General features: G+C 37.3%; 1 protein-coding gene across 1 annotated transcript in view; it reads right to left on the bottom strand.

Moving 5' to 3' along the window:
* Nucleotides 1-2041: 2041 nt before the first annotated feature.
* cpne8 (copine VIII) overlaps nt 2042-26736 on the bottom strand; it is an 88457-nt gene continuing 63762 nt past the window's right edge. The window contains exons 12-20 of the mRNA XM_007228204.4: nt 23203-23256; nt 22755-22816; nt 20370-20416; nt 19780-19961; nt 11042-11169; nt 10618-10720; nt 8553-8610; nt 5379-5452; nt 2042-5241 (exon numbers count right to left, since the gene is read on the bottom strand). Of these exons, the coding sequence (XP_007228266.1) occupies nt 5029-5241; nt 5379-5452; nt 8553-8610; nt 10618-10720; nt 11042-11169; nt 19780-19961; nt 20370-20416; nt 22755-22816; nt 23203-23256 (921 nt within the window). The 3' untranslated portion in view covers nt 2042-5028. The remainder of the gene's footprint in view (nt 5242-5378; nt 5453-8552; nt 8611-10617; nt 10721-11041; nt 11170-19779; nt 19962-20369; nt 20417-22754; nt 22817-23202; nt 23257-26736) is intronic.

Raw genomic sequence — 26736 nt, 5'->3', positions numbered from 1 at the left:
TTGAACGATTTCTGTCATTCATGCTCACGATTTTTGTAATTCGAGCGAATGTTTTTTTTATGAGCACTAAGACAAAAAGCTTGGAGGGAAAGGAGCATTTTCCTCTCTTGATCTGTTTCAAACAGAGCCCGGGAGGGGCCGTGGTTAAAAAAAATTACAGAAATCATTCACACGAATTACAGAAATCGTGAGCACGAATTGCTATAGCGTTCACTCGATTTAATTATTATTTTTTATCCACGGCCCCTCCCGGGCTCCGTACGTTTCTGTGTGGACGGGGATAGTTTCAAAAACGCTGCTGGGGCGGACAAAGTTATTTGAAAAAAAAGTTTATAAAAATGCCCGGATTCATGTGCACTAACATGAGCATTTAGCTAACTCTAGCTAACTTGTTGACGTGAGCTCTTTAAACGTATAGTAAACTGAATGCAGTGAAAATAAGTATTTCTGATATATGCAAATCACAGAAATTAATCATAACATTTGTATCAACTTATTATGCAGAAACTCAGTTTAACCGTCGCTGTGTTTTGGAAGGAGGTCCATGTTTCCATGTTTGGAAATGCGGGGTGGGCGTGGCTAAGTGTACATTGGTTATAACGGTTTCAGTGTACATGTCACTCATACAGTATATATGTGTGTGTGTGTGTGTGTGTGTAAAACTTCAATTTCAACACTAAATACATTACATTCTGCCCTGTAGATGGCACCAACACACCATTATTGCTTCACAACAACGAATCAAAATTGATAAACTATGTCCAGAAGTTTGTGGACACACACTCAGTGCTTGTCTGGCCCCGGTAGATAAATACTGCCAGTAGAAACATGAACCTGTTTGGCTCCATGCATAATGTATGGAGGCTGTTGGCTAAGCTGTGGAGCATTGGAACTGTGTTCTCTGGAAGGATGGTGCTCCTGTACTTTTGGGATGAGTTGTGGATAAGGATTTAAGGAATCTAGTGAGTGTCCTCTGTACAGTAGATACAGTTATTCCAACAAAATTTAAATGTAATTTTTAGTTTTAATACTACAGCTATGAATTTGTCATGAAAGCTTTAGACGTTTTAAAATAAAAACCCTGGGGAAGGTTTTTTTTTACTCATTCAAGGAAAATCCATGCATGTGGCCACCAGGTCATGGCAAGCTGTACAACAGGGTGGACAATGACAGAGTAGACAATTGTCGTGAAAATATTTTGAAATGGTTCTGTTTTAAAGATGCATTTTAATAATTGGATGTTATGAACCCTCTTAAAAGATTTATTAAATTTAACTAGGCAGAACTGGACACACATCACATCCCCCACATTAAAGAAAACTGTATAACTTACAAAAAGTACTTTAAAGTGAAGGTTAACATTCTTCTTTATGTGTAAAAATGTGTTCATTATGAATAAATAATGTAAGAGTTCTGAGTGGTCCAGCGGGTTAAGCGCTGCTACTTTGATTGGAAAATCGCTGGTTCGAATCCTGGTCATGTAGCTTGCCATCAGCTGCCGGAGCCCTGAGAGAGCACAACTGGCATTGCTCTCTCTGGGTGGGTAGATGCACTCTTTCCCCTCATCACTCCTAGAGTGCTGTTGATCACCACAAGGTATCTGTGAGGAACGAGTCGCCACCGATCAACATGAAAGGCGGAGAAGGCGTGTGCTAGTCTTTACCCTCCTGGTGTTTTGTGGCATCACTAGTGATGGGGAATATACAGCTCAGTAGCAGCTGAATAGGTGAAACAATTGGCAGAAAAATAGGAGATTTTTTTTTTTTTTAAGAATAAATGATGTACTGTTACACAGTGTTAGTAAAAGATTTAAACAACTATGCTGCAACACAAAGTCACGTTATATTTATACTGACCCAAAGCAGTTTTTTGTTAACATATTTTCTTTTAAGACAGAAATCTCCAACCCTGCTCCTGGAGTGCTTCCTTCGCGCAGACTTTGCATCCAACCTTAATCCACCCACCTGATCCAACTGGGATAATTACTGCCATCAGAAGTCCTTGATTGGCTGCATGGGGTACAAATAATACCATCCACACATTATCAAATGTTAAATAGTATTGTTTATTTAAAAAATTACATTTCATAAACAGTCATGTTACACATCTGAAGTTTATCATAGTCTATGTTTCCATCTCAGGATGATAAAGACCGTGTTGTGATGACCTTATGTCAGTGATCCTCTAGTCAGTGATATGAAATCTTATTCCGTTTACCACAGACTGTTATAGTAAATATACTAGATTTTCATATGATTCTCATAGTAGATATAAATTATTATAAAATCAGTTACATTGATTTAACTTTAGCAAAAACACTTTGCACATTTTTGTGATGGACAGCCAGCCACTGGGTAGTTTTCTTCAGCTGGATCATGCAACAATATTTATACAAAAATATTTAAAACATTTATTATAAGTTAGGTTATGCAGTAGGGTGAGTTTGTTCAGTGTGGAACTTTACAGCCTTTGCTGCAACATGCACCCAACAGAAATCCATTTATCCACAAATAAGCAGTTCTCTGTCTAATCTGAATCTGTACAAATAAATCATATCAGAAAGCAAAAAGCTGTTAAAAGAATACTTACTCAACAAACAGTAAAGGCATGACATAAATCCATGACTTAGTGATATATTAAGGCAAAATCCATAGTATTAAAAATAATAGGATTCACAAAAATAAAAAGATGCATCACTTTTCAGAACATTGCACATGCAAACATGATGCAGGCAATAATAACAAATATGACTTGATGAGGAAAGGTAAACAGTATCTGTTTGGGACTTTTTCAAAATGTCCCAGTTACAATTATTTTTACACTGGACTGCAAATAAATGCTTGTTTACCATGGTAAATACTGTAGATTTGTAGTTCAGTAGATTTGTGTTTGCGCTTTGTAGATAAAAGCATATGACGTATGTATGGTTTATGGTTTCTTTCTTATATGAGCTGCTGTGGACGAGTTAACAGGTTTCAACTTATTATCGAAACACCATCAAAACATAGAACAAACAATAATCATTTCTAATGGAAGAAGCACAGCAACCAGGATTGCTACTCTGCATTAAATGAAGATAGGGTTATAAGCAACACACACTACCTCCTTCCTGAGAAGATCTACTACAATGTCTGTTAGCAGAGAGTCAGTGATTGGCCACATTTTCTCCTGTAATAGGCCATAGCTGTGTGAGATCATGAACACTGGTCTAACTAATGTTTCTAATGTAACATTTGATTGACTGATGTGTTTACTAATAGGTGGGCTGTGTCATCATGTTGTACTTCAGCTTTTAACAGCCTAATTCATTCTCTTTCCACCATGACACATACATGAACTTCAAACATGCTGTCCTTTATTGCAACAGCCAGACGATATTATATATCGTTATATATATGTTATATTAATACTTTCAAAAATATATTTACCACAAATATATCCTAAGGTCTAAATACTGAGAATATTCATTACTTAGAGCAGTCACAAAGATGATTGTGGAGATCTGTTATACTGCACTGGCTTAAACATGACAAAAGAAAGAAAAAAGGGGGGAAAAATTCCCATTCCACTATGTTTTAAACATTGATGTATGTTTAATGCATGTTTTATAAGAATAATACAGTATGTGAGCCAGCATGAGTGGGCGTAAGTTTTAAGCTGACATCCTGTCATGTTGAATAAATGAAGTCCTGAGTTCCATGGCTTTGTGTGGGCTTTTTCTGAGCTGGGTTGCTGGGGCAGCTTCCAGCATTCTTTTATCACTTTTATCTGTTTTTATCATTGAGGGGAAGGTTTAAAATAGCTTTATAGTTTAACATAGCTCAATTCTTATCTGAAATAAGTCTTATTATAATTTGAACTGCCTCATTTTCATTTCTTTTTTCTTGTCTTTTAATGTGCAGCTTCTAAACAACATCTGATCTAAAAAAAAAAAAAACATACTATCAACGCTTTTTGTCTTATTTCAAGACCACTGATGGTGTCTGTGAAGGCTAAAAATGGCTTATTTGAAGTATGTGGTGCTCATAAGAAATGAGAAACATATAAAAGTGAAACGTTAAATGGTTACGCTCCAGTTCTACATCAATGGTGTCTGATCTCATCACTAAGCACATTAATGTCTCATGCCGTTGCTCTCAAGTTCTTGTTTGAAAAATAACCTTATAACACATAAACCTCATAACCACTTCAGTATATTTTACACAGCTCACCTCATAAAAAAGTGCATGCAGTGAAATGCCACCGTAGCTCTAGAGCAGCATTTCAAGGATTCATTAAGGTGGTGCTGTATGTGTGTAAAAGCTGATATAGGTAGGTATGTATGTATGTATGTATATATGGCACACATGGAGACTGCAGTGTCTTTAATGACTGGTTCTCACACGCATAGAACTGAAAGCAGCTACAGATTAGTGTATAACCGAGAGTAAGGCTTGTCTTCCCTGCCCCCTGTAAGACTTGAGCAGAATTGCATTGAGGCAGTAGAGTGGAAGAGTCCAGAATATTCAGTAAGATGCACTAAAAGTACAAACTACTCAGCAGCTTCTTAGAAATGTGCTCACTCTGCCTTCACTGCAGAAAGCTGCCACAACCCTCGTTTTGTCTGTGAAACAGCATATAGAGCTTCAATAACTTGAATATGCATGAGGTATAAAATTACTTGCTCGTATAAACCAAGAAAACTGTAAACATTTAGTTCATTGCTCAGCTTTTAGTCTGAAAGAAAAGACTGAAAAGTGGTATGAGACACATGAAGGTGGATCAGACTCAATGGTCCAAAGCATGCAAGAAACTTCCTGATTATTCAGAAAGATTCCACAGCCTCTCCACTAACATCCAACACCTACAAGTCCAATGGAGAGAGCTGCCAGCTACAGACTCCAAGCAGAAGTCAAGGTCAGCTCCCTTAAACCCAGCTACTGTATGACGCAGAGTGTAGAAAGCCTAACGTCTGACTGACCCACTGGACCACGGAATGATCCTGAGAAAGAGAGTAAACCACCAGAAGAACAGCTCCCATAGCTGCACTCAGATTTGAGTCTGTAGTGGAAGTGCGGGGTGTGCCAGTGCTGACATGGGTTTAGAGGAGTAAGAAAGAGGAGAGATGTTGGGTTTGATGCCTCTGGTTCTCATGTAGTGCAGGAACTGGTCTGGGATTTCAGCCAAGACGTCCTTGGCCAGACGGGCCATGCTGAGAATGTGGTTCCCCCTGGGGTCAATGTAGTCTCGGAATGGAACAAACTGCAGAGAGAGAGAGAGAGAGACAGAGAGATAGAGAAAAAGAGAGAGAGAGAAGGTAAAATGTGTGAGGGATTATTTTGCTTGAGCAAATAGATTTAAGGGACACACACACACAAGCGACTCTCCCCAGAACTCACCTGTACTATATCTCTCTCCGCAAACCTTCCTCTCGACGAAATCCTCACTTCATCTCCGTCCAGCTCGATCATTTCTGATTAAAAAGGAAAATAAAATGTTAAATCTCCTTTTAAATCTTCCAAAATCGACACATAGCTCTAAGAAAATTAACTGCAATTGCATCTGTACATTATGTGGAGAGTCTATATTAACATGGTTCTTCTATAGCAATGGCTCCCAATTTTTTTAACATATTTTTATTTAGTTTTAAAACATACTGCATTTCTCTTTTTCACTATTTTGCATCATTCACACTTAATTTGAAGCAACAAAAATGGTCCACTCAATAATGTATAACCCAGAACCAGATCTGTTCAGAGAATCAGTTAAATTAATTGAGCAGTTGATTGAGTGTTACACATTGTTACACATCACAATCACAAAAGTAATTTTATAACTTGTATTTTATCCTTGTTTAAGAAATGTGGTTAAATTTGGGTAATACATGAAATTTATGTAACCTTTTATCAGAGTGTTTGAATTGTTAGATGTGTTGGAATGGGCCTTTTAAAAGCAAACTAATACTCTTTTAAAATAGCTGTTTTTTATTTATTTATGCTGCGTCTAGGATGTTCAGTATATGTCATTTGAATACTTAAAATACAGAGAGCTATAAGGAACTTTCCACATCTTTCAGAGGATCTGTAACATGTATCTCACCAGGGTCACTTTAGGGTAAAAAAAATCCACAAACATAGAAAATATAGAACACAAAATATTACCAAACTATTTGTTTGGTAAAACCCATTAAGCCTAAAGTTTTTATGCAGCTCTGGAAAGATAAGAGACCACTTAAAAATGATGAGTTTCTTTGATTTTACCAAATTAAAAACCTCTGGAATATAATCAAGAAGAAGATGGATGATCACAAGCCATCAAACCAAACTGAACTGCTTAATTTTTTGCACTAGGAGTGCCATAAAGTTATCCAAAAGCAGTGTGTAAGACTGGTGGAAAACATGCCAAGATGCATTTAAACTGTTATTAAAACCAGGGTTATTCCTCCAAATATTGATTTCTGAACTCTTAAAAACGTTATAAATATGAACTAGTTTTCTTTTTTGCATTATTTGTGGTCTGAAAACTCAGCCATTTGTTCTTTTCTGCATATAAATGCTCTAAATGATAATATTTCTATTTGGAATTTGGGAGAAATGTTGTCTGTAGTTTATAGAATAAAACAATAATGTTTATTTTACTCAAATATATACCTATAGATATCATAGAATATAGAATCAGAGAAACTGATTTAGAAACTGAAGAGGTTTTTTTATTTTTTTCCAGAGCTGTATATATAGTCAGTATTGAGCATATATATATATATATATATATATATATATATATATATATATATATATATATATATATATATATATACTGCTATGTTTAGATTCATATTCTGTCATTTTGTTACTTGCATAGTACACTACATAGGGAATAGTGTGTGATTTGGGATTAAACCTCATGTTTTCCTCCTTCTCTGTACATTTTTTTGATTATGAGGTAATCAAATACGCTCAAATACGCTCAATACAGGGCTAGCACCATTATGCAAGTGCTTTATATTTTTTTTGTGTGGATGGAATCTTTTCAAAGATATCTCAGTTTTTAAAAATATCAAGCTGTTTATTGAAAATGTCTAAGAGAAAAAACAGTAAACCGTCTGGTAGAGCATCTTTACACAGTAGGAGCATCTGAAAAAACACTGTTCTTCTACAGCAGTGGCTCACAAGCTTGGTCCTGGAGGACCCCTGCATATGTTAATGTTAACATATGCAGGGGTAATCAGCTCATTAACAGGCTGTTCCTTCCTGGTTTCCGGATCTCACTCATTACCATCAGCCCAGGAAGGGGTTTAATAATTTGCTGATTAGCTGGATCAAGTATGTTGGGAGCAGAGTGAACACTAAAATGTAAAAAGCCAGGACAAGGCTTGGGATGCTCTGTTGTATAACAAAAGAAAGTGTGCAATAAAAGGATTAGATGAAAACAAAAAGAACAGGGTAAGATGTAAAGTGTGAAAAAAAACTACATCTGCTTTTTTCTGCAGTAGGATGTGAAGGAAATATTTATGGGCAAAGCTAAAGGCTGATTTGAGAGATAAACAAAGATTTCAAAGCAGCTTTAGCTTGTTCAAAGCAGAAGTGATGAACTGAGGAGAATCTGGCTAGCTTCACAGCAGCAGGCGGCTTTGCTCCTCACTGTATGCTTTTGAACATGATAAATCTCTGTGGGAATGCATTAATAAACATCTACATATGTGAACACCCTCACTCGCAAGAATGCAGGCATATACTGGAAAACCCACACACTACAGTACATTTCAACTTTCAGATCTTTATTTAAATATGCCAGAGGAGTTTTGTACTGATAATTAATAATAGACATGTTACAACTATCAATAACCTGTTTTCTAATGGAACTTTCACACTTTTAAAATCATTCATCTGGATAATCTGAATCATATAATATGTTTGTGAATTTGTTTCCTATTGTTATTTAGTTTAGTTTTTTTTTTTTTTTAATCTAAGCACACTAAAAGGCATTGCAATAAATCAACCATGTGAGAATGTCTTCTCAGCTTATTGGTCAGAGCTGTCTGAGACAGGAGCTAGAAAGTAAATACAGGAAGAAGATTGTGTGTTCTGGAGTAGTTCATATTTCCATGCAGTTTAACATGGAGTAACAGCAGAGATTGCATTTGTGCTATTAGAGCCATTGCAGAGTTAATCTGATATTTCTGGGTCGGATGAAGGTCGGATCATGTTTTACAGCAAACAAACTACTCCAGCGTTTGATTGGAACTTGCCCAAAACCACCTCTTCTCAGGGTTCTCAATGTAATTGATTCCAATGGGGATTCACAACTGACACTGCAATTTGTACAAGAGTCAATTTATTTAGGTTTATTACTAAACACCCAATTTGCCACTATTAAATCAACACTGTTAGTGTTACATGAACACTGTAATTGTAATGTTAATGTAACACTAGTGGCTTTAATTGAACACTGAGACATTTGCTGTGTAGTACTGCACTAGAAAAGTCTTTGCTGGTATTGGTGTTGTGACAAGCCAACCACACATAAATAACTGTTATTTCTGTGCTACTGGTATCAGTGTCAAATCATCTTACCATCAAATTCAGCAGAGCCAACTCCTACTATTATAATGGACATTGGAAGACAGGATGCCTTAAAACAGAAGAAAACACATCGAGTTACAGCATTAAAAAATAATATAATACACATGTGTAGAAAATATTAAACACTTATGCTTCTCTTTCAGCTTTAGTTCAAAAGGAATAACTAGATCAGATCTTTAATTACGTGCCAAACTGTCAAAGAGATGTACGTCAGGGCTGGAGTTTCGATATATAATGACATGATATAAAAGACAAAGCGGATTCATAAAAGTTAGAGAGGATGAGCAGCTCTCAGATGTGAACAGCGCTGGGTGAGACTGGCATGCCGTCATATTATAAATGACTCTTTTCTTTTTTGTCGGAGCTTGGAGGCTTTTTCCCTTCCTTATCCAAACCCATTCTAGTTTTGAAAATCACATTTCAGTCACTTAATTGCCATATGTTTGGAGGGAATGAAAAATGGATGCAATTTATATCCCATTACTTTTTTTTGGTAATTCTTTATGATTCAGTTTTATCGTTTTATACGTCATGCCTGAAGGCACAGGAATTTCTCTGAGTGGGAGTGATGTCTAACCTAACTGCAATCCACATATTCAGCTGGTGCTTTCTGTTGAGATGGTTTTGTGATTTTTACGTCTGAGAAGTAATCAAATCTGCTAGAAATTCAATAGAAAAGCTGCATTTAACAAATGCTTTTCCATTGTAAGCAAAATTGCACTTATGATATAATTTTAATGCCATTTTTGCTCCATATAAAATACAATAATATCTATATTTATGTCTATAAAGACAAATCTACAATAAAATAAAGAAAAGCAAGCTGTTCTTAACACTTTATATATAAAATGTGCTTTAGTGTTATGCTGTTACACACATCTCTAAATACTATATGTTGCCATTTATGTCAGCTGGCAGCTTTTACATTGTAGTTTTCAATTAGGGATGCACCAAATATTTTGGCAAAAATGGCAAAAAAGCACGCAACAGGAAGTTGCGAAGACACGCAGGTAGCGGTAGAGAAAGTGAGGGTTTAAATTGAGCTAAGTGGCAGGAGTAAGGGCATAGATCAATCTCCCAAAATTAAGTTATTTTCATAACTCCACATTTTATTATTATTTTTAGCTGATTTATTTATCAAAATGAACTATTGAAACAATGAAACATTTATATTAATTAATTTGTTTAAAATGTCTGCTAGAATGGTCAGAATGTTCAGTGCTCAAAACTGTGTTTTTATTGTAATTATACATTTAGGTTATTTTATATTCAGTGGATAAAAAAGTGGCAAAATAAATAAACTGTGTTCAGCATTTGGTTTTATGTGTCTGTTTTTTGCCAAATAATTCAATTTGTTTGGTTTTGGGTAAAAATTGATTATTTTGAGCTATCCCCTATTTCAATGCATAAATGTTCTGACATTTTGTGCAGTATGCAAATAAACCTTAACTGTGGTTTGTTCCATCCACTAGCGTCCTCTACCAATCACATGATGCTACCAACTCATTCACAGAGTGAGAACTAACACATGCTTGCCCCTAATGTCATGTGACATGCCATTAAAGTTTCCAAACTGCCACAAATTGAACACTACCATTGGACAGATAATGCATCAGCCCACTGAGCAGATAAATGCATACAGGTTGGTTGGTTGGTGTAGAGCCGAAAACAACAACACTATCTTCCCCATGGCAGACTGGGGTTCAATAGCCCATACAAGAAACCACACCAGGGTAAAACCCGTAAGAACACTTGGGCAGGACTCCTATTGCTACATATGCTTCAAATGTTAGCTAGTAGCTCTAAATTAATGCATTGGTGAATTGTCATAAATGTAAAAGAAGGGATGTGCTAACTGCAGTATAGACCCCTACACTGAAAAGAGAAAGCACCATCCCACCATCCAGAAAAACCAAGAGCCAATTATACTTTTCTGGCCTCTCAGCCATGGATTGCGATGGAATTGCCAGGGATCAATTTCGCAATTTCCCCAAAGATACAGCCAGTGCCTACTTATGGGCCTCAGCTGCCACATTTTCTTTTTTTTTTCACTTACATTTACAATGGATTCCTTGGTTTGAGCCATATCAGAGATGACTCCATCTGAAATGATGAGGAGGATGAAGTACTCTGAGCCGTTCTTTACCAGCGATGCATACCTGAGCGAGAAAGACAGCAGAGACTATTAAACTCAACCATGAAAAAAGGAAGAGTAATGACATGCAAATTCATCATGGCATCGACTTAAAGAGGCTGTCTGTCACATTTTTTGTGCATTTTGAATGTAAAATACCAGTTTATTTAAAAACACTAATAGCACCCCAGCTGTCTCAGGACACGGTGAGAAACACCATCGCTCTGCTGCATAGGTAGATCAGTCAAAGGCCAGGTTGGAGCATGCTGGTGTGTGTACTGAAGTGCAATTACTGGCTTAAGGCAATCAGCTGCCGGTGTTTGTGATGATCCATGCTGTGACTCACCTCGCTACATGATTAATAACGGGTGAGAAAAACGTGGGGCCGTAGAGACGAACACTTTTCAGACTCCGGTAATATGCCTCCAGTACTCCTTCTATTCCAGTGCAGTACGGGTTCTCCGGGTTCCCATTCTAAACATACACACAAACACATTGTACAGTGTCAGGATATAGGGCTGTTTGTTTTAGAAAGCTTATAAATCACAGTGAATTATTTATATATGATATTTGTTTTATGGGAAGAAAACATTCTGTGAGACTGCAAACTAAAAAAAAAAAACCTTTTGAACAATAAAAAACCCTGTTCTCTGGACAAAATATCCCCTTGATTCAAGTACCATTTGTCAGACTGTGAAACTGAGGGAAAGCTTTAAAAATGAAAAGAGTAAAGAGCATTCTAAAGGGCAGAGCAGCCCAGCCAGACAAACACTGGTAAACACAAACAAACACATTAGAGATGCTGAGAATTTGTAGACACCCCTAAGGTGTGACAATGCTTTAAAACAATTTCCAAGTGTTTGAATATTCCGGCAAACACTGCAGAATCAACTGTGAGCAAACTGAAGCTGAATCATACCGACCAGACTGAAAGGTTAAAAGTCAAGGTCAGCAGAGGAACAAAAGGTCACTTCTGAGAAAAGCCACAGAGAGGCCAAAATTACTTCTAAGAAGCTACAATTTTTAAGACTGCAGTAAAGGTACAACGGTCAATGATATCACAAACTGAAATTTTACATGAGAGCATCTCATTTTACCCAGGTAAAATGTCCTCTAGCACTTTTCTTCTACGCATTCCTCTATGCCAGATCTCTCGGTTAGAGTGAGTGGGCGTGTCTGTAATGTTTTTGAACGCTATTGAAGCAACAAAACAGTCTTGAAATAGGCAATCATATATAAAGTAAGGCTGGTCCCAATGCAATGCAATCTTGGCAAATGAAGTCATGCACCACAGCATGCAGCAGCTCCCTCCATTTAAATAAATAGGATGCTTATAGGAGGAAAAACGGCAAGTGGACACATATTGTTAAGGTTTATGGTCAGATTAGACAAAAACCTGTGCCCTTTGGCCAAAAATCACAATGTTATGTGTGGCACAAGCCTAACACTACATGCCACTTAACTCCTTAAAATATTACACCAGCAGTGAAGCATGGTGGTGGCAGCATCATGCTGTTTGAGTGTATTTCCTCAGTGGAGATTGGACATGAAAATAATGCAAGACAATGTGGGGTAAAGTTTCTCAGTGATTTTAATCACATTTAAATAACTGCGCTTCAGCATCACTAAGATCAATAAGATTACAGAGTGTTTTACCATTCAAAAAATTAAATTGTAACCTATTATTTTTATTGTGAATCAACAAGTAGGCAAATATTCTGACACTGTACAGGAAATGAGTTTTCTGAAGTATGGAGAAGCTTGAATAGATGTTTAGTTTCATTTTTCATGGCACAGATACCTTGGGTGGTTAAAGTTTTGGGCAAACCTCGGGTTCTAATTGACAATCAAAATCCAGAAGAGAAGCCAAATGACTCCTCAGAGGCTCAAGCTTTAAGTAAGCCATTGTGTAACAGTGTAAAAAAAAGCATATAACCTGCATGTTATGAACTAATTTTTGCTCATTTTCAAACTAAACCTTTTTATTACTACTAGAAGTGGGTTATAGGACTAGTCATTGTTGCTTTTTCAGAGGTGATGGCAGTGCATAAACTGAGTAGCCACTCCCATCTCAGTGATATACGCAGAAATTTTCTTCTCCTGTGTAAAATTTTACAGATGTCCTGTAATAAAAACACATTTCCCCACCTTCCCAAGTAAAACTGGTACTGTGTAAATCTGGAGAGTAACTTACAGTACCTTTCAGCAGGACAATGTCCACAACCACAAGAACACACACAGAATTTGTAAACACCCTAAGGTATAAAAATATTCCGGCAAACACTGCAGGATCAACTGTGAGCAAACTGAAGCTGAATCATACCCCCCAGACTGAAAGGTTAAATGTCAAGGTCAGCAGCAGAACAAAAGGTCACTTCTCAGAGGCCAAAATGACTTCTAAAAAGCTACAGTGTTTGAGACAGCAGTAAGGGTACAACAGTCAATGATATCACAAACTGTGTAAATCTTGAGAAAAACTTACAGTACCTTTCAGCAGGACAGTGTCCATAACCACAAGAACACACAGACAGAAATGGTTGAACAATAAAACGCTGAATGCTCTACAATGAAATCAAACTTAAGGTCTGAATCTAAATGAGAATGTAGGTATTATTTGTCTACTGCAGTTTGAATATAAGCATCATCCAACCAAACCAAGTCATGACATATTTACCATAAATACATATACAAATACACATATACCGTACACCAGGGGTATTTAATTAGAATTCAGTATGGTCCAGTTTGAAAATTAGAAAATTTCTTCAGGCCAAGGTCCGGACCGATTGTTAACTTGTGTAATGATTCAGTGCTATATCCTGTAAGGTTAGTTTGAACTGAATGATGAAAATATATAATAATAATAATAATAATAATAATAAATGCCTCTCTGGCCAGATTTTGTATACATTCCTCCCCTGTCTCTCTCTGTGGCGCTCGGCGTGACTTTAGTTTCCCTATCTCCTTATAAAAGCGTTTTTTCACGGCCGCGTCCCAATTCAACAGCCGGAGCAGCGGGACCACGACCCTGACAACACAGGTTCAATCCCGCGTGAGGAGCAGTGTTTTTATATATTTATTTTTTCCTTACCTCGTCTGCACAGATCTGATTGACTGAAGAGAGCATTTAGTGATCTTAACCTACACGAGATTGGTCTGTGATTTACTGCGCCGCAACGCGTGTATACAATTAAATCCTTCTCAGTAGGTTTGGGTCCGCATTGGACAACGTTTGGGTCCGGACCCGGGCCGCGGTCCACCCATTAGTGACCTCTGCCAAACACTGTACTGTTTATATTAACTGAACTGGTGTATAATATGTGATATTTCTCTGAGGGGTGGATAAGAAAGATAACTGGGCTGCTGATGTACGTGTACAGAGGGCAGGCTCAGTAATTACCACGCCATGCATATCAAAAACAAACAACTGCAAATTGAAGCAGTCATCCATATTTTTGGGCAGTGCACGTATCTGCTGAGGACGAGTCCAGAAGGGTCCTTCACTGTTTTCTATTTGCTGGCCTGTGTGAGGCATACTTACAACCCAGCTATTCCCTCAAGTAAGCCCTTAATGCTCAGCTGAGTGCATATGGAGCCAGTGTGCAACCCTCTGCCTTGAGGGGAGATATGTTAGCAAACAGGGGAGCTGGCTGTGGGCGTAGCATCTGGAAACGACCTATAGGATGAGTCTGTTAGATTGTTTATGTGCAGGGGAGTGTATACCCTTCACTGAAAACTCTCAACCTCAAATACAAATACTGAAGCTGCCTACTAGATCTTAAATATAAGCTGTTTGAAGAAATTTGTATAGATTAATATGGATCTTTAAATGTAATTCTGAATAGAAGAATACAAATCTTTGTTTATCTGCATACATACATTATCCTACTTTCACCACTTCAGCTGCTCTGTGAACCACCACATAGCAGCTATTATTTGGGTGGGGGTAATGATACTGAGGTGTTTAAAAACTCCAGCAGCACTGCTGTCTGATCCATTCGTACCAGCTCAACACACCACACTAACACACCCAAATAATTGGTGTATGTTACTCAATATTATCATTAGAGTGCATTTTAGAGAAAAAACAACCCCCAAACACTACAGCCTAAATCAAAAACAGATGAAGAAAACGCAGTAAAATATATAAAAGAGCTTAAATGTCTTTCATTTTCCACGGCATATATTCTGTAAGCTACTTCCTCACATTTTTATTAGTACACTCAAAATATTCACTGCTAGAATAATGTTTTCTTTCTGATTCCTTTAAAAAAATTAAGCTAATCGGGTGGGTAGATGTGACCCACTGCCTGAAGCCTACACTACACTGTGGTCACTAAAAATGCAGAACCTGTAGCTGGTGTGGCTTCCTGCCTTCAGGTCAAACAGATCTACATTGCTGCACTGGTGTGATAAAATGACTCATGAACTCAGAATGACTCATGTTTTAACACTGATCACATGTCAAATTAGACATGAACATTTTTTTACTGGAGTGAAGATTAGAGGGTCCAGCAAGCACACGTGTTACTGATTGTTTTGACAGATGTCCCGATCAAGGCCTGATTCGATACTTTAGCAATGCAGTAAAAATAAAAATACATCCAAGTTGTCCATTAAAGTGTTTTTAATTATTGTTGAAACGCTCAAAAACCATTTTATTGTAATAATGTGTTTGTGTGAAAGTCTTATATTGAACTATCCTATGCTTATTAAAGGATAATAAATGCAAGCTTAACTGAAAGAGAGTGAGATGGAGAGAGAGAGATTGAGAGAGGGTGAAAGGGAAAGAGTGAGAGAGAGATGGAGAGAGCATGAAAGAGAGGGAGTGAGAGAGTTGCAGAGGGAGTGAGAAAAAGATGGAGAGAGGGTAAGAAAGGGAGTGAGAGAGAGAGTGAAAGATGGTGAGAGAGAGGGAGGGAGAGTAAGAGAGAGAAAGTTAGAGACAGAGTGAGAGAGGGTGAGAGAGGGATGGAGAGAGTGTGAGAGAGAGGGAGTGATAGAGACAGTAAGAGATTGCGAGAGAGATATGGAGAGAGTGTAAGAGAGAGGGATTTAGAGACAGAGTGAGAGATGGCGAGTGAGAGATGGAGAGAGTGTAAGAGAGAGGGATTTAGAGACAGAGTGAGAGATGGCGAGTGAGAGATGGAGAGTGTGAGAGAGGGAGTGATAGAGAGAGAGAGAGTGACAGATGGCGAGAGAGAGATGGAGAGAGTGTGAGAGAGAGGGAGTGATAGAGAGAGAGAGTGAGAGATGGCGAGAGAGAGATGGAGAGAGTGTGAGAGAGAGGGAGTGATAGAGAGAGACAGTGAGAGATGGCGAGAGAGAGATGGAGAGAGTGTGAGAGAGAGGGAGTGATAGAGAGAAAGATTGAGAGATGGCAAAAGAGAGATGGAGAGAGCATGATAGAGAGGGAGTGAAAGAGAGTGACAGATGGCGAGAGAGAGATGAAGAGAGTGTGAGAGTGAGGGAGTCAGAGAGAGAGAGTAAAAGACAGATGGCAAGAGAGAGATGAAGGGAGCATGAGAAAGAGAGAGAGAGAGAGAGAGAGAGTGATGGCGAGTGAGAGATGGAGAGAGTGTAAGAGAGGGATTTAGAGACAGAGTGAGAGATGGCGAGAGAGAGATGGACAAAGTGTGAGAGAGAAGGAGTGAAAGAGAGAGTGAGTGATGGCGAGTGAGAGATGGAGAGAGTGTAAGAGAGAGGGATTTAAAGACAGAGTGAGAGAGCATGAGAGAGATATGGTGAGTGAGAGATTGAGAGAGAGGGAGTGAGAGAGAGAGAGAGATAACAAGATAGAAATAGAGAGTGTGAGAGAGGGGGAGTGAGAGAGAGAGTGAGTGATGGCGAGTGAGAGATGGAGAGAGTGTAAGAGAGAGGGATTTAAAGACAGAGTGAGAGAGCATGAGAGAGATATGGTGAGTGAGAGATTGAGAGAGAGGGAGTGAGAGAGAGAGAGAGATAACAAGATAGAAATAGAGAGTGTGAGAGAGGGGGAGTGAGAGAGAGTGTGTTGACAGTTTGGAGGAAAATGAAGCGTGGAGGAAAGTAGCTGGTGGCTCAGTGGGTATCTTTCTGACCACTTTCGTAGCCTACCAGCCACCAGCTCACGGCCCAATCACAGCCAATCACGTTGCCTGAACAGTTCACCCACTCAAAGAAATGCAATACGGTGAGTCGGATCATTTCCATCCAATTCTGATTCTTTGTGATTTATGTGATTGACCCAGATTTCCGATCATGTGATTGGACTGGGGACATCTCTAATTGTTTTACAAATGTAAATCCTTTTACCTGCAATTTACTGATTTTCTTCATCCGTGCGGTCAGTTTAACCCCAGCAATAAAAACTCAATACAAACAAAAATTATTATAAGGAAACATGTGAATTTTTTTTTTGCATCATGTATTTATTGTTTATATGTTTCTTTGTTGAATTATCAGAGATTCTCGCATAGGCTGGGCTCAAACTCAAGGTATACAGGACAATAGAAAATCAATTATTATGTTACTTTTATGTTTACTGTTATTCTCATTATATTGGGAAGCTAGGACTGCACGATATTGGAAACATTTTACATGCTAATATTCTTTTTTCGTCTATATATATCACGATATTAAGCAATGCAGGGCACATGACATCACTAGCCTCGCCACCACCCACGTGCTGTCTCGTGCCTGGACTGATCAAGAGCTGAGTCAGTGCCGAGCACTCAAAACCCGAGAAAAGCAGCAAAACAACAGTAATCGGCCCTTCATTCAGGCATTTAAATGTCAATTTTAAAATGTAAATAAGAGCGTTTCTCTGGGATTAAAAGTGTAAATTCAGCTGTAACTAGAAATATCTGTGCAAAACTGTGCTGGACTGAAGTGCACAGCTTTCGACACATACAAGCACATGCCCAGCCTTACCTACCCCCCACCCACACTTCAGCACAAGCCTGTCACTCACACAGACACAGAGAAAGAGCTGTGTATCTACTTCTTGTGACAAGAATCAAAACATTGCAACATGACGTGTTTGATTTAATTGCCGCAAGTGACATTGCACATCCTGCGATTGTCATCGCCATGACAATGCTTTAATGATATATCGTGCAGCCCTAGGACAAGCCATTCAATATGAAGCACAAAAAAATTATGTCAATCATTTTTTCAAATATGTTAAACTACTTTACTCCAAGATAATAGGAGGTTTAAAAGACAAGGGCTTGGAGAATGTTCGGACACACTATAAGAGAAAATGACCCTGGCAGACTGGGAACTTTCCTCTGTGGTTCTGTGAGAGGAGTAGAGGACCACGGATAATAGCTATCTTGGTGACGTGCGAGCTTCCTGTCACCCGTATATCTCACCCATCTTACTCAACACAGTGTAAAATCACCACGTCCTGCACGGAAGACGGAAGATGTTTACGTGGAATTTTGAGGGCTCTGAGAGGACTGAGGATTTGTGTTGATGCTTTTTTGTGACACATAAGGACAGGCTGTTGTGTTTAAGTGACATGAGATATCTTGTCATGCTCATCTTTACACTGCTGCACAAACATCACACCCTGCGGACACTGTCTTACTGATACATACCAGCCAATAGCTTTTATCACATTTTAATGACCAATCGTAAGGGTAATGAAGTTGTTGATTTTAATCAAGGGTTACTTATTTTGATTAAGCTTGATTTACATCTAATCTGCATACATATATAATTTATTTGATAATATCAATGTTAGTGTAGGGGAGGGGACTCTCAAGTGCACTCTCACCCCTTCACCATTCTTTTTATTCTCTCTCTCTCTCTCTCTCTCTCTCTTTCTCTCTCTCTCTTTTTCTCTCTTTTTTCTCTCTCTCTGGGCTGTAAATGTGTTGATCTGTTGATGCATTTTTTTCTGTTTTTTAACATAGTTATTACTTTGGTATATTACCCAACATAATAAGAAATATTAAATAATTAAAATAATTGAATAAATTACTTAAAATGGTTTTATTTGATGTTTTAAAAATGCATTGTGGTGTATGGATAGGACAATTCCTAGATATAATTAAAAGTTTTATTTTCCTTTTGAATTTCTTGCTTTTCTTACTGTATATAGCACTATACTCAAACACAGGGTTGTTGGGCATTTGTTTATCAAATACAACAAACCAAACAACACACACACACACACGCACACACACACACTCATATTTCCTAAGGCTAGACAGTTCTATTTAACAACAGTGGCTTACATTTCAGTGCATTACTACTACTTTGTATGTTAGTATTGTATATAAAGTAACTAGCACTGATAATCGTTTAAAAATGTATCAAATTAATCACAATAGAATTCTGTGTTTATTCACGATTAATCACACTTTTTCTTCCTTAAGTCTATTTAACACTATCTAAATCTAATACATAGATTTGTATTATTAGTGCCAATTGTATTAATCACAACAATATTATTTGACTAAATCATGGGTTACATTTTTTTTAATGAGATTTACACCTGGCAGACTATATCCTTTTTTACTGTATTATAATATGTCAGGGTACTGCGTGGTACTTCTGATGCTATTTATAGTAGAATATTGTAAAATACAGAGCTGAGTTTAACTTTTAAGAGAGGAAATAAAAACTCAGTTAATTTTAGCTCCATATTCCACCTTCTACAGTCTAAAAAGAGGAAACGTGCCAACAGCTTTGTGTGTGATTTTGTGTGCATGACCATGCCAGTGTAAGGGGAGAGAGAGAGAGAGAGAGCATGAAATTCATTATAAATAAAAGGTAATCTTCCTTCTGAATTTAACAGCAAGTGTTGCTGTCTTATATAGCTAAATAAAAAGGTGCCACCTGCCTCTGATAATTTTGTCATGTGATTAATTTGTGTTAAAAAATATTTACTTGTTAAAAATTTCCAGATTAACTGCATGCAGTAACATGTTAATGTTGACAGCCCTAAAAGTAACAGTTAAAGTAATTTGCCACAAGACTCTAAAAAGGTTAAAATTACAATATTCTTTTCTTTTTTCTGGACATATGTTAATCTCCCTGTGATTAGAAACCCAGCAATGTCAAAGTACCATCCGCAGTAACTGACTGACTCACCAGGGCAAACTCATGCGATACCCTGCCATCAGGAGGCAGCTTTGCTCCGAACCCCAGCGCAGGGAACATCTTATCACTGTCGTAGTCCTGAATGATCTCCCCCACCGCTCTCAGAGCCATGGCATAGGCATTGAGCTGGTAGGGGTTCATGTAGTGGAGAGAGGTAGGCTGTGAAGGGTTGCCTGTCCACAAATAGAAAAGGACACAACAAACAAAACATAAGCATGATCCACTGCACTTTAGATAATGAGCACTCGCTTCATGTTTCCCTGACTCACTGATATGACTGATCTTACGTGTAGGCGGCGCATTAAAGAAGATGAACATGATTTGATGTCATCTCTGGCTATTTTTTTTGTATTTGTTTTTTTGTATTTGTGCCAGTTAACTATGCCCAGGCTATTAGCATGCTTATTATAGCCAATACTGTGTGTCTAAAGTTTGAGGAGCAGTCTGGTATAGAAGCAGGGCAGAACTACACATGGCCCATTGAGGTTGCATCAAAAAGACTTACAAAGACTTATCGCTACATAAAATCTTCAGATGAAAGCGTTTAATTATAGCATAATCTTCCAGAAAGATAAGCTCACCATTTGATGCAGTGAAATCGATTGCCACCGTGAAATTAATCTGAGTGCTGCAAAAGAATACAAAGTGACAGAACAGATCAGAACCTTTGCTCTCGATAACTGCTAATTAACATAAAATGAGTAATACCCACTAAAATAGCCTTTTTGCAAGAAATAAAAGAAATTAAATGATTAACGGGATTCCATTTCATGGTCATGCACTGTACAGAGAATTTGGGGTTAAAACGTTTCCTTCTTTTTTTTACTACGGGTCGATATAAAAAGAAAGAAAATGCATAATTCATGCATTTCTTGTGTGCTAAATTTAGAGAAGTACAACAGCCACTGTGAATACTAAGTACCAGTATAGATGCTTGTCCAAATAGGATTCTTCAAGTGTTTGTTCTCCGGCTTAAGCAGCAGCCCCTGTGTTATGAATGTTGTTCTGTCTCAGCATAGACAACGCTATTTTTAGCTGAGGTTATTACGGTGTCTCTAATGTAGCATGGCCCCTTGTCAGTGAGTGGACAAGGTAAGGCAGAAAGGGGGGCAGGGCACTCTCCATGCGTGTTAAAGCCTCCATTCTAGAACAAATGTCCTCCCTAGCTGGATGTAATCAACAGTTATTTGGTTGAGCGGTTCAGTCGGATATTACAAAATAAAAACATAGGGTTATTACATGAGTGGGTGTATATAAAAAGGCTAATATACAGACAGGTCCTTAAATATTTGGACAATAACACATGATTTATATTACTGAGTCTTTAAACTACCTCAAGTTGATTGGAAATTAAGCAATCAAGATTGTATTAGATTATATAAGAGTAGGTTCAAATTTATAAAAAAAAAAAAAAACATTTTCATCACTATTTTTTTTTTATTTTCTCTAAAAATGTCTTAGCTTTTCCAACTCATCCTTGAAGAAAAATATTTTTGTGATATTTGGATGTTTTTTTAAACTTTATGGCCCAATCCCATTTTACTCCTTGGCCCTACCACTTAGCCCTCAAAACAGAGGGGTACGAGAATCACTGCCAAGATGGCGGCACAACCGACCAAAGAAACCCCCAATTGTAATTTTTTTCCCAGTTAAAAATTACAATACACAATACATTAGCATAGTTTAATGACTCAGTAGCTAGCTAGCTAACTTTCCCATTCCGCCTTAAATGGTGCAACAGACAGCAGAGGCTGAAACATTTAAGGTGGAATGGAAAGAACCTAAAGTTAACCTGTTAACCAGCACCTAGGTTACTAAACTTTAGCGCTGCGCTGTTCTGTTATAACTATATCTGTATCCGGTGTTTGAAGGGTTGTTCCAATTCCTAGGGGGACAATTTCAGCCATTTCCCTTGTAACTTTGTTCCAATGGGATGAGTTACACTCAAAAACAAGTGGAAGGGGTGCACAAGAGAAATGGGATTGGGCCCCTTCATTCAGATTTTTATGCACAATGACAATAAGAGGTTTGAAAATGAAGAAAAAAAAAATACATTTTAAACTTAAGCATTCACGTCAACCAGATCAGTAATTTCAATGTAATTAAAGGTTATTCAAAAAAGGCAGATTAAATTTAAATCTGTTGTATTAGAACTGAGTTTAACTTACAGACTATGGGCGTAACAGTACACAAATGGTGTTGTTCAGTACACTACAATTTGGACCTTTCTATTCAGTACAATTGTAGTACAATGGGGAAAACAGAAACCAAAACATAGATTGAGCTAAGCTTAAGCATGGCATGTTGCTAACTTGCTAACAGCTTACTGTTAAAACCTTCTTGTGTCAAGAAGTATCTGTATCCATTTTTACTAAGTATACTGTATACTGGTTCAGTCAGCTGCTCTATATCTGATCATCCTTACTGTCTGCAGCAGTTTACTGTTTTTTGGAGGAAACTAATCAGTCTCTGCAGATAAAGAGAATTATTTCTGACATGAACAAGTGTGTAAGCAGCAGAGGCATTTTAAAAATGCAGGAAACACACAGTTTGCTCTCTCTGTACAACATTATCACAGTATGTCACAATATAGTGAATCTTAACCCTTGGTTCATAATATGTATTGTATTATCAATACACAGCCCTTTTAAATCCCACTCTAGAATCGAGCTGTAAAATGGCACAAACCTGTATCATGATACAATCAATACACTCACATTTTGGAGAAATATAATAGCAAAAAAAGGATATTTCATATTTTCTTATTACATTTCTAGACAGATGGCATGGTTTTGCACAAAGTTAACCAGCCTGTGCATTGTCTGTATGACTTTGATTCAGTCTACTGACTAAAATTACCATTATACATCTTATAATGAAGATTGGCCTGGTTTTACCACACCCAGCATTAACCCCCAGCATGCAAAAAGCCACAGAAGATGCTATCTGATACACATAATGCTCACCCTCCTTTGATGTAGTCCAAAAAAGTGACTTCCACATCTATGAGGCATGACAGCAGGGTCACCTGTTGAGATGGAAGTTTGGTAACACTTCCTATTTACAGTCCTCAAAGACACCATTACACTTTCAGTAAGCAATGCATCCTGCACCTGCATCATAAACATCATATAAATATTCATAACTGCTGTGATGATGCCACTCACTGGGGACAAAGAGCACCTGTGCGTATGAGAAGTGAGCTACATGATCGTTTATGAATGTTAATACACAGCTTATGAAGGCTTTGTGCATTGCTTATGAAGATATAATGTAGGACCTTCAATAAGAAGTCTTACCAATAACGACACTTGTTAGAACAGACATGTTAAGATATTCTGCGTCTATTGTCAGCTTTTTTTAAGCTCTTCTTCAAAAGAATAAAAGAAAGGCACAGTTTAAGAATGTACTCACGGTTCCTGAATTGAGGTATTTTTTCTTCTTCTTCTTTTTCTTCATGTTTAGTACCTGAAGGGAAACAGCGGATGCTCACTGCACAGGGATTTATAGAGCAGAACAAGACTTTGCCATCTGAGTGAGACTAATAATGGTGAGGGTGCCTGAACACGATCATGTGAAATGGAAAAGCAGTGAGCTGACTCTCCAATAGCTGAAGGCTGGTATAAATCGCTAAGAGCGATGCTGGATAAATCTCCGAGCACAGATTGGCAGGTCAGCGATAGGCCACTGTTTGACCTTGTGGCATGCAGTGACCTTGACCCTGAGCTGCTCAGCGGAGACTAGTTTATGCAAGCTTATGTAATGTAGTTGAAACCGATTTTTGCTCCTGCCGGCCTGCACTCATAAAGAATTCTAAAACAACAGCTGAGGAGCCACAAGGAGACAATCAGTCACGACAAGTGATAAGATGGAAGAGAGAAAAGAAGGGAGGGAGAGAGAGAGAGAAACCAACCAAACAAAAAAGATCTCTTTCTCCAGTAACCAAAACAATACATTTGACCACCACTGTATCAGTCAAGATTGACCCATAAAATGATAGTTCATTCAAAATACAGTACAAGTCAGAAGTATGGACACACCTTCTCATTCATGGATTTTCATTTTTGCTTATTTCCTACATTGTAGATTAATATTAAAGAAAGCAAATGGACACTTATGGAATTATGTAGTAAAGAAGAAAGTGTTTGTCATCCACATTAATCTCCTGATCTAAACCTGATCCACTGAGATGGTGATTTCAGGTGATTTAATTGGGATGAGCTGGAGCTTCACAGTGTGAAGGAAAAGCAGCAACTATTGTTCAGCACCTCCAGGAACTCCTTCAAGATGCTGAGAAAACTATTCCAGGTGTCTCTACCTCATGAAGACACTGAGAATAAAATACCAAGAATGTGCAGATCTGTCCTCAAAGATACATGTAGTTACTTAGAAAAATATAAAATATAAAACATATTCTGTTTTTTGTTTAAAAAAATAATTCCTCATGTATACCTGTATAACTTTTATGTCTTATGTACAATGTAAATAAAATCATGAAAAGAAAGAAAAAACACTAAACAGGTGTACAAACTTTTGACTGATCCTGTACTTACAATAGTAATGTAGCTGACAAACAGTGGAATGTTATACCCATCAACTACTAGGGGTGTAACAAAATATCTATTCGAAAAACTGTATAAATGTATTGATATGTATTGATTAGATCAGTGGTTCCCAACCTTTTTCTTCAGGGACCCATATTTTTACCATTGTAAGCTTTGGTGACCCAACATAATCCCCCCCCCCCCCCCCCCCCCCCCCAAATGTAAAAGATGTAAGTGTATAATTGGGTTGGGGAGGAGGGGGGTGGGGGGGTTAGAAATGACAAATAAAAACTGACATTTACTATAGATGAATAAAATAAACACGTAAAAAAGGAAAAATTGATACATAAAACATAAGGAATTTTTATCTTATGAAGAAAAAAATAATTAGATCAATAAAATAATACAACTATTTAAAATGAATAAAAAATAATTTATATAAAATAAAAACAAACAAAAAAAAAAGAATAATATCAGTTTCAGTTTCAAATCAGTAAAACAGCTCACCAAAACCTCAACCTGTCCAAATATTGGACAATAATTGATTAACTTTACAGGCCCTCACTCATTTTCATTTATTTAACTAAACTGAGTTTTATATTCTTATATTATTATATTATTATATTCAGCCTCGCGCTGAATTCAGCTCCGCGCTGCCGGAGAGAGCGCCCGCGCGCGCCAGAGAGAGAGAGAGAGACAGGGAGAGCGCAGCGCGGCGAATTTTGCTTACCCTAGACTATATATAGTATTGAAATTAAACCCCTTAAAATCAAGAGGGCTTCGCGACCCATCGTGGATCTTTGGCGACCCATAGGTTGGGAACCACTGGATTAGATTATATTAGATATTATGTCATAAAGATTTATTTTGTATTTTTAATTTATTTTAATGTGCTTAAACCCTGATTGCTAGATAGCAGTATTGTACTCTGTCGTTAGATCCCACTGTTTAATAATTTTATAAATATGATTGTGTTTCAAATATTTTATTTAAGAAATCACAATATATAGCCTTGCCTAAAGTATCACAATATACCACAATATAGTGAATCGTAAAGCCTGTATACAGATATATATCATATTGCCAATACACAGCTCTATAATTACCTCTCTACAATATATATATTTTAAAGATATAATATAATAATAGATATAATAATATTTCACATTTTATTACATCATTACTCAACAGATGTATGCTTAAATTATCACACATTTTCTTCAAACCTCACTACAAGTCCTACTTGGGATGTTTCTGAGACTGTATGACATACTGATCTCTGTAGTACATAATGCTACATAGTCTATTATCTTTTATTTATTGTTTCCAAGCTTTATTAGCTTGGAAGCTTTTTGTATACATGTAGGTGGGTTAAAGTTTTGGCTGTTTTAGCATTTTAAACTGGATGTTTACATTCAGACATGGACCATTTTGATTCCACTCCCATGTGAAGCATTTTTCAGAGCCAGACGTTCATGTGCATCTAAACAAAGGATGGTGCACCTTCTCTCTCTCTATCTCTCTGTGTCTGTGGGTTTATATATATGTGTGTGGGTGTGTGTGTGAAACTGATAGGAGAGGCCAAAGAGAAAAACAAACGTCAGAGCAATTTCTGCAGATACATAATGAAAAAATCTAAGTGTGTATGTATATATATATATATATATATATATATATATATATATATATATATATATATATATATATATATATATATATATATTTGAGTGTGTGCATGTGTGTGTGTGTGTGTAAACAGTACTGTTCAAAAGCCTTCAGGCAATCTGGGAAAATGATAAAAATAAAGAAAGTCATTTGTCTGTGCAGAAGGCAGGAGTGTAACGTTACATAAAAGTCACAGTTTGGATTGGACTGCAGTTTGGAGTTCATCATTTGAGTTTGAGTTCAGTACACTTTAATTAAATTTGAACTTTTTGAACAGAGGGAGTTTGTTCCATCTAATACTGCATAGCACTTCCTGCACTCTTGTTTAATTACCATACTTAATTTAATAGCTTATAATACTGTGTATTCTCTGTGTCTCTGTGTGATTTTGTGAACTAAACAATGTCCTCCTTACAACGTAGGTTTATTTTAACTACCTGCACTGTTACACCCCAAACTAATAACAGAAATAACATTCGTCCAATTTATTAATTTATTCATGTAAACTGCTGGAGAAGAAGAAAAAAAATTAAAAAGAAGGAGACGAATAAAAAGAACACACAAGAAGAAGAGAAAAAGAATGAGAAAGAGAAGAACTACAACAACAAGAATAGAAAAGAGATCCAAAGCCTTGGCTGCAGCCATCATAGGACGGGCCCTCGGTAGAACTCAGCTATTAATATTCAATTACAAACTAGAGTTTTTACTGGGATCCCAAATATACTACCACTAAGTAAAA

Source organism: Astyanax mexicanus, chromosome 2 (genome assembly GCF_023375975.1).
Source record: "Astyanax mexicanus isolate ESR-SI-001 chromosome 2, AstMex3_surface, whole genome shotgun sequence".
NCBI classification, from domain to species: Eukaryota; Metazoa; Chordata; class Actinopteri; order Characiformes; family Acestrorhamphidae; genus Astyanax; species Astyanax mexicanus.
Note: the sequence above shows the minus strand (reverse complement) of the source record. Positions and strands in the feature narration are given on the sequence as shown.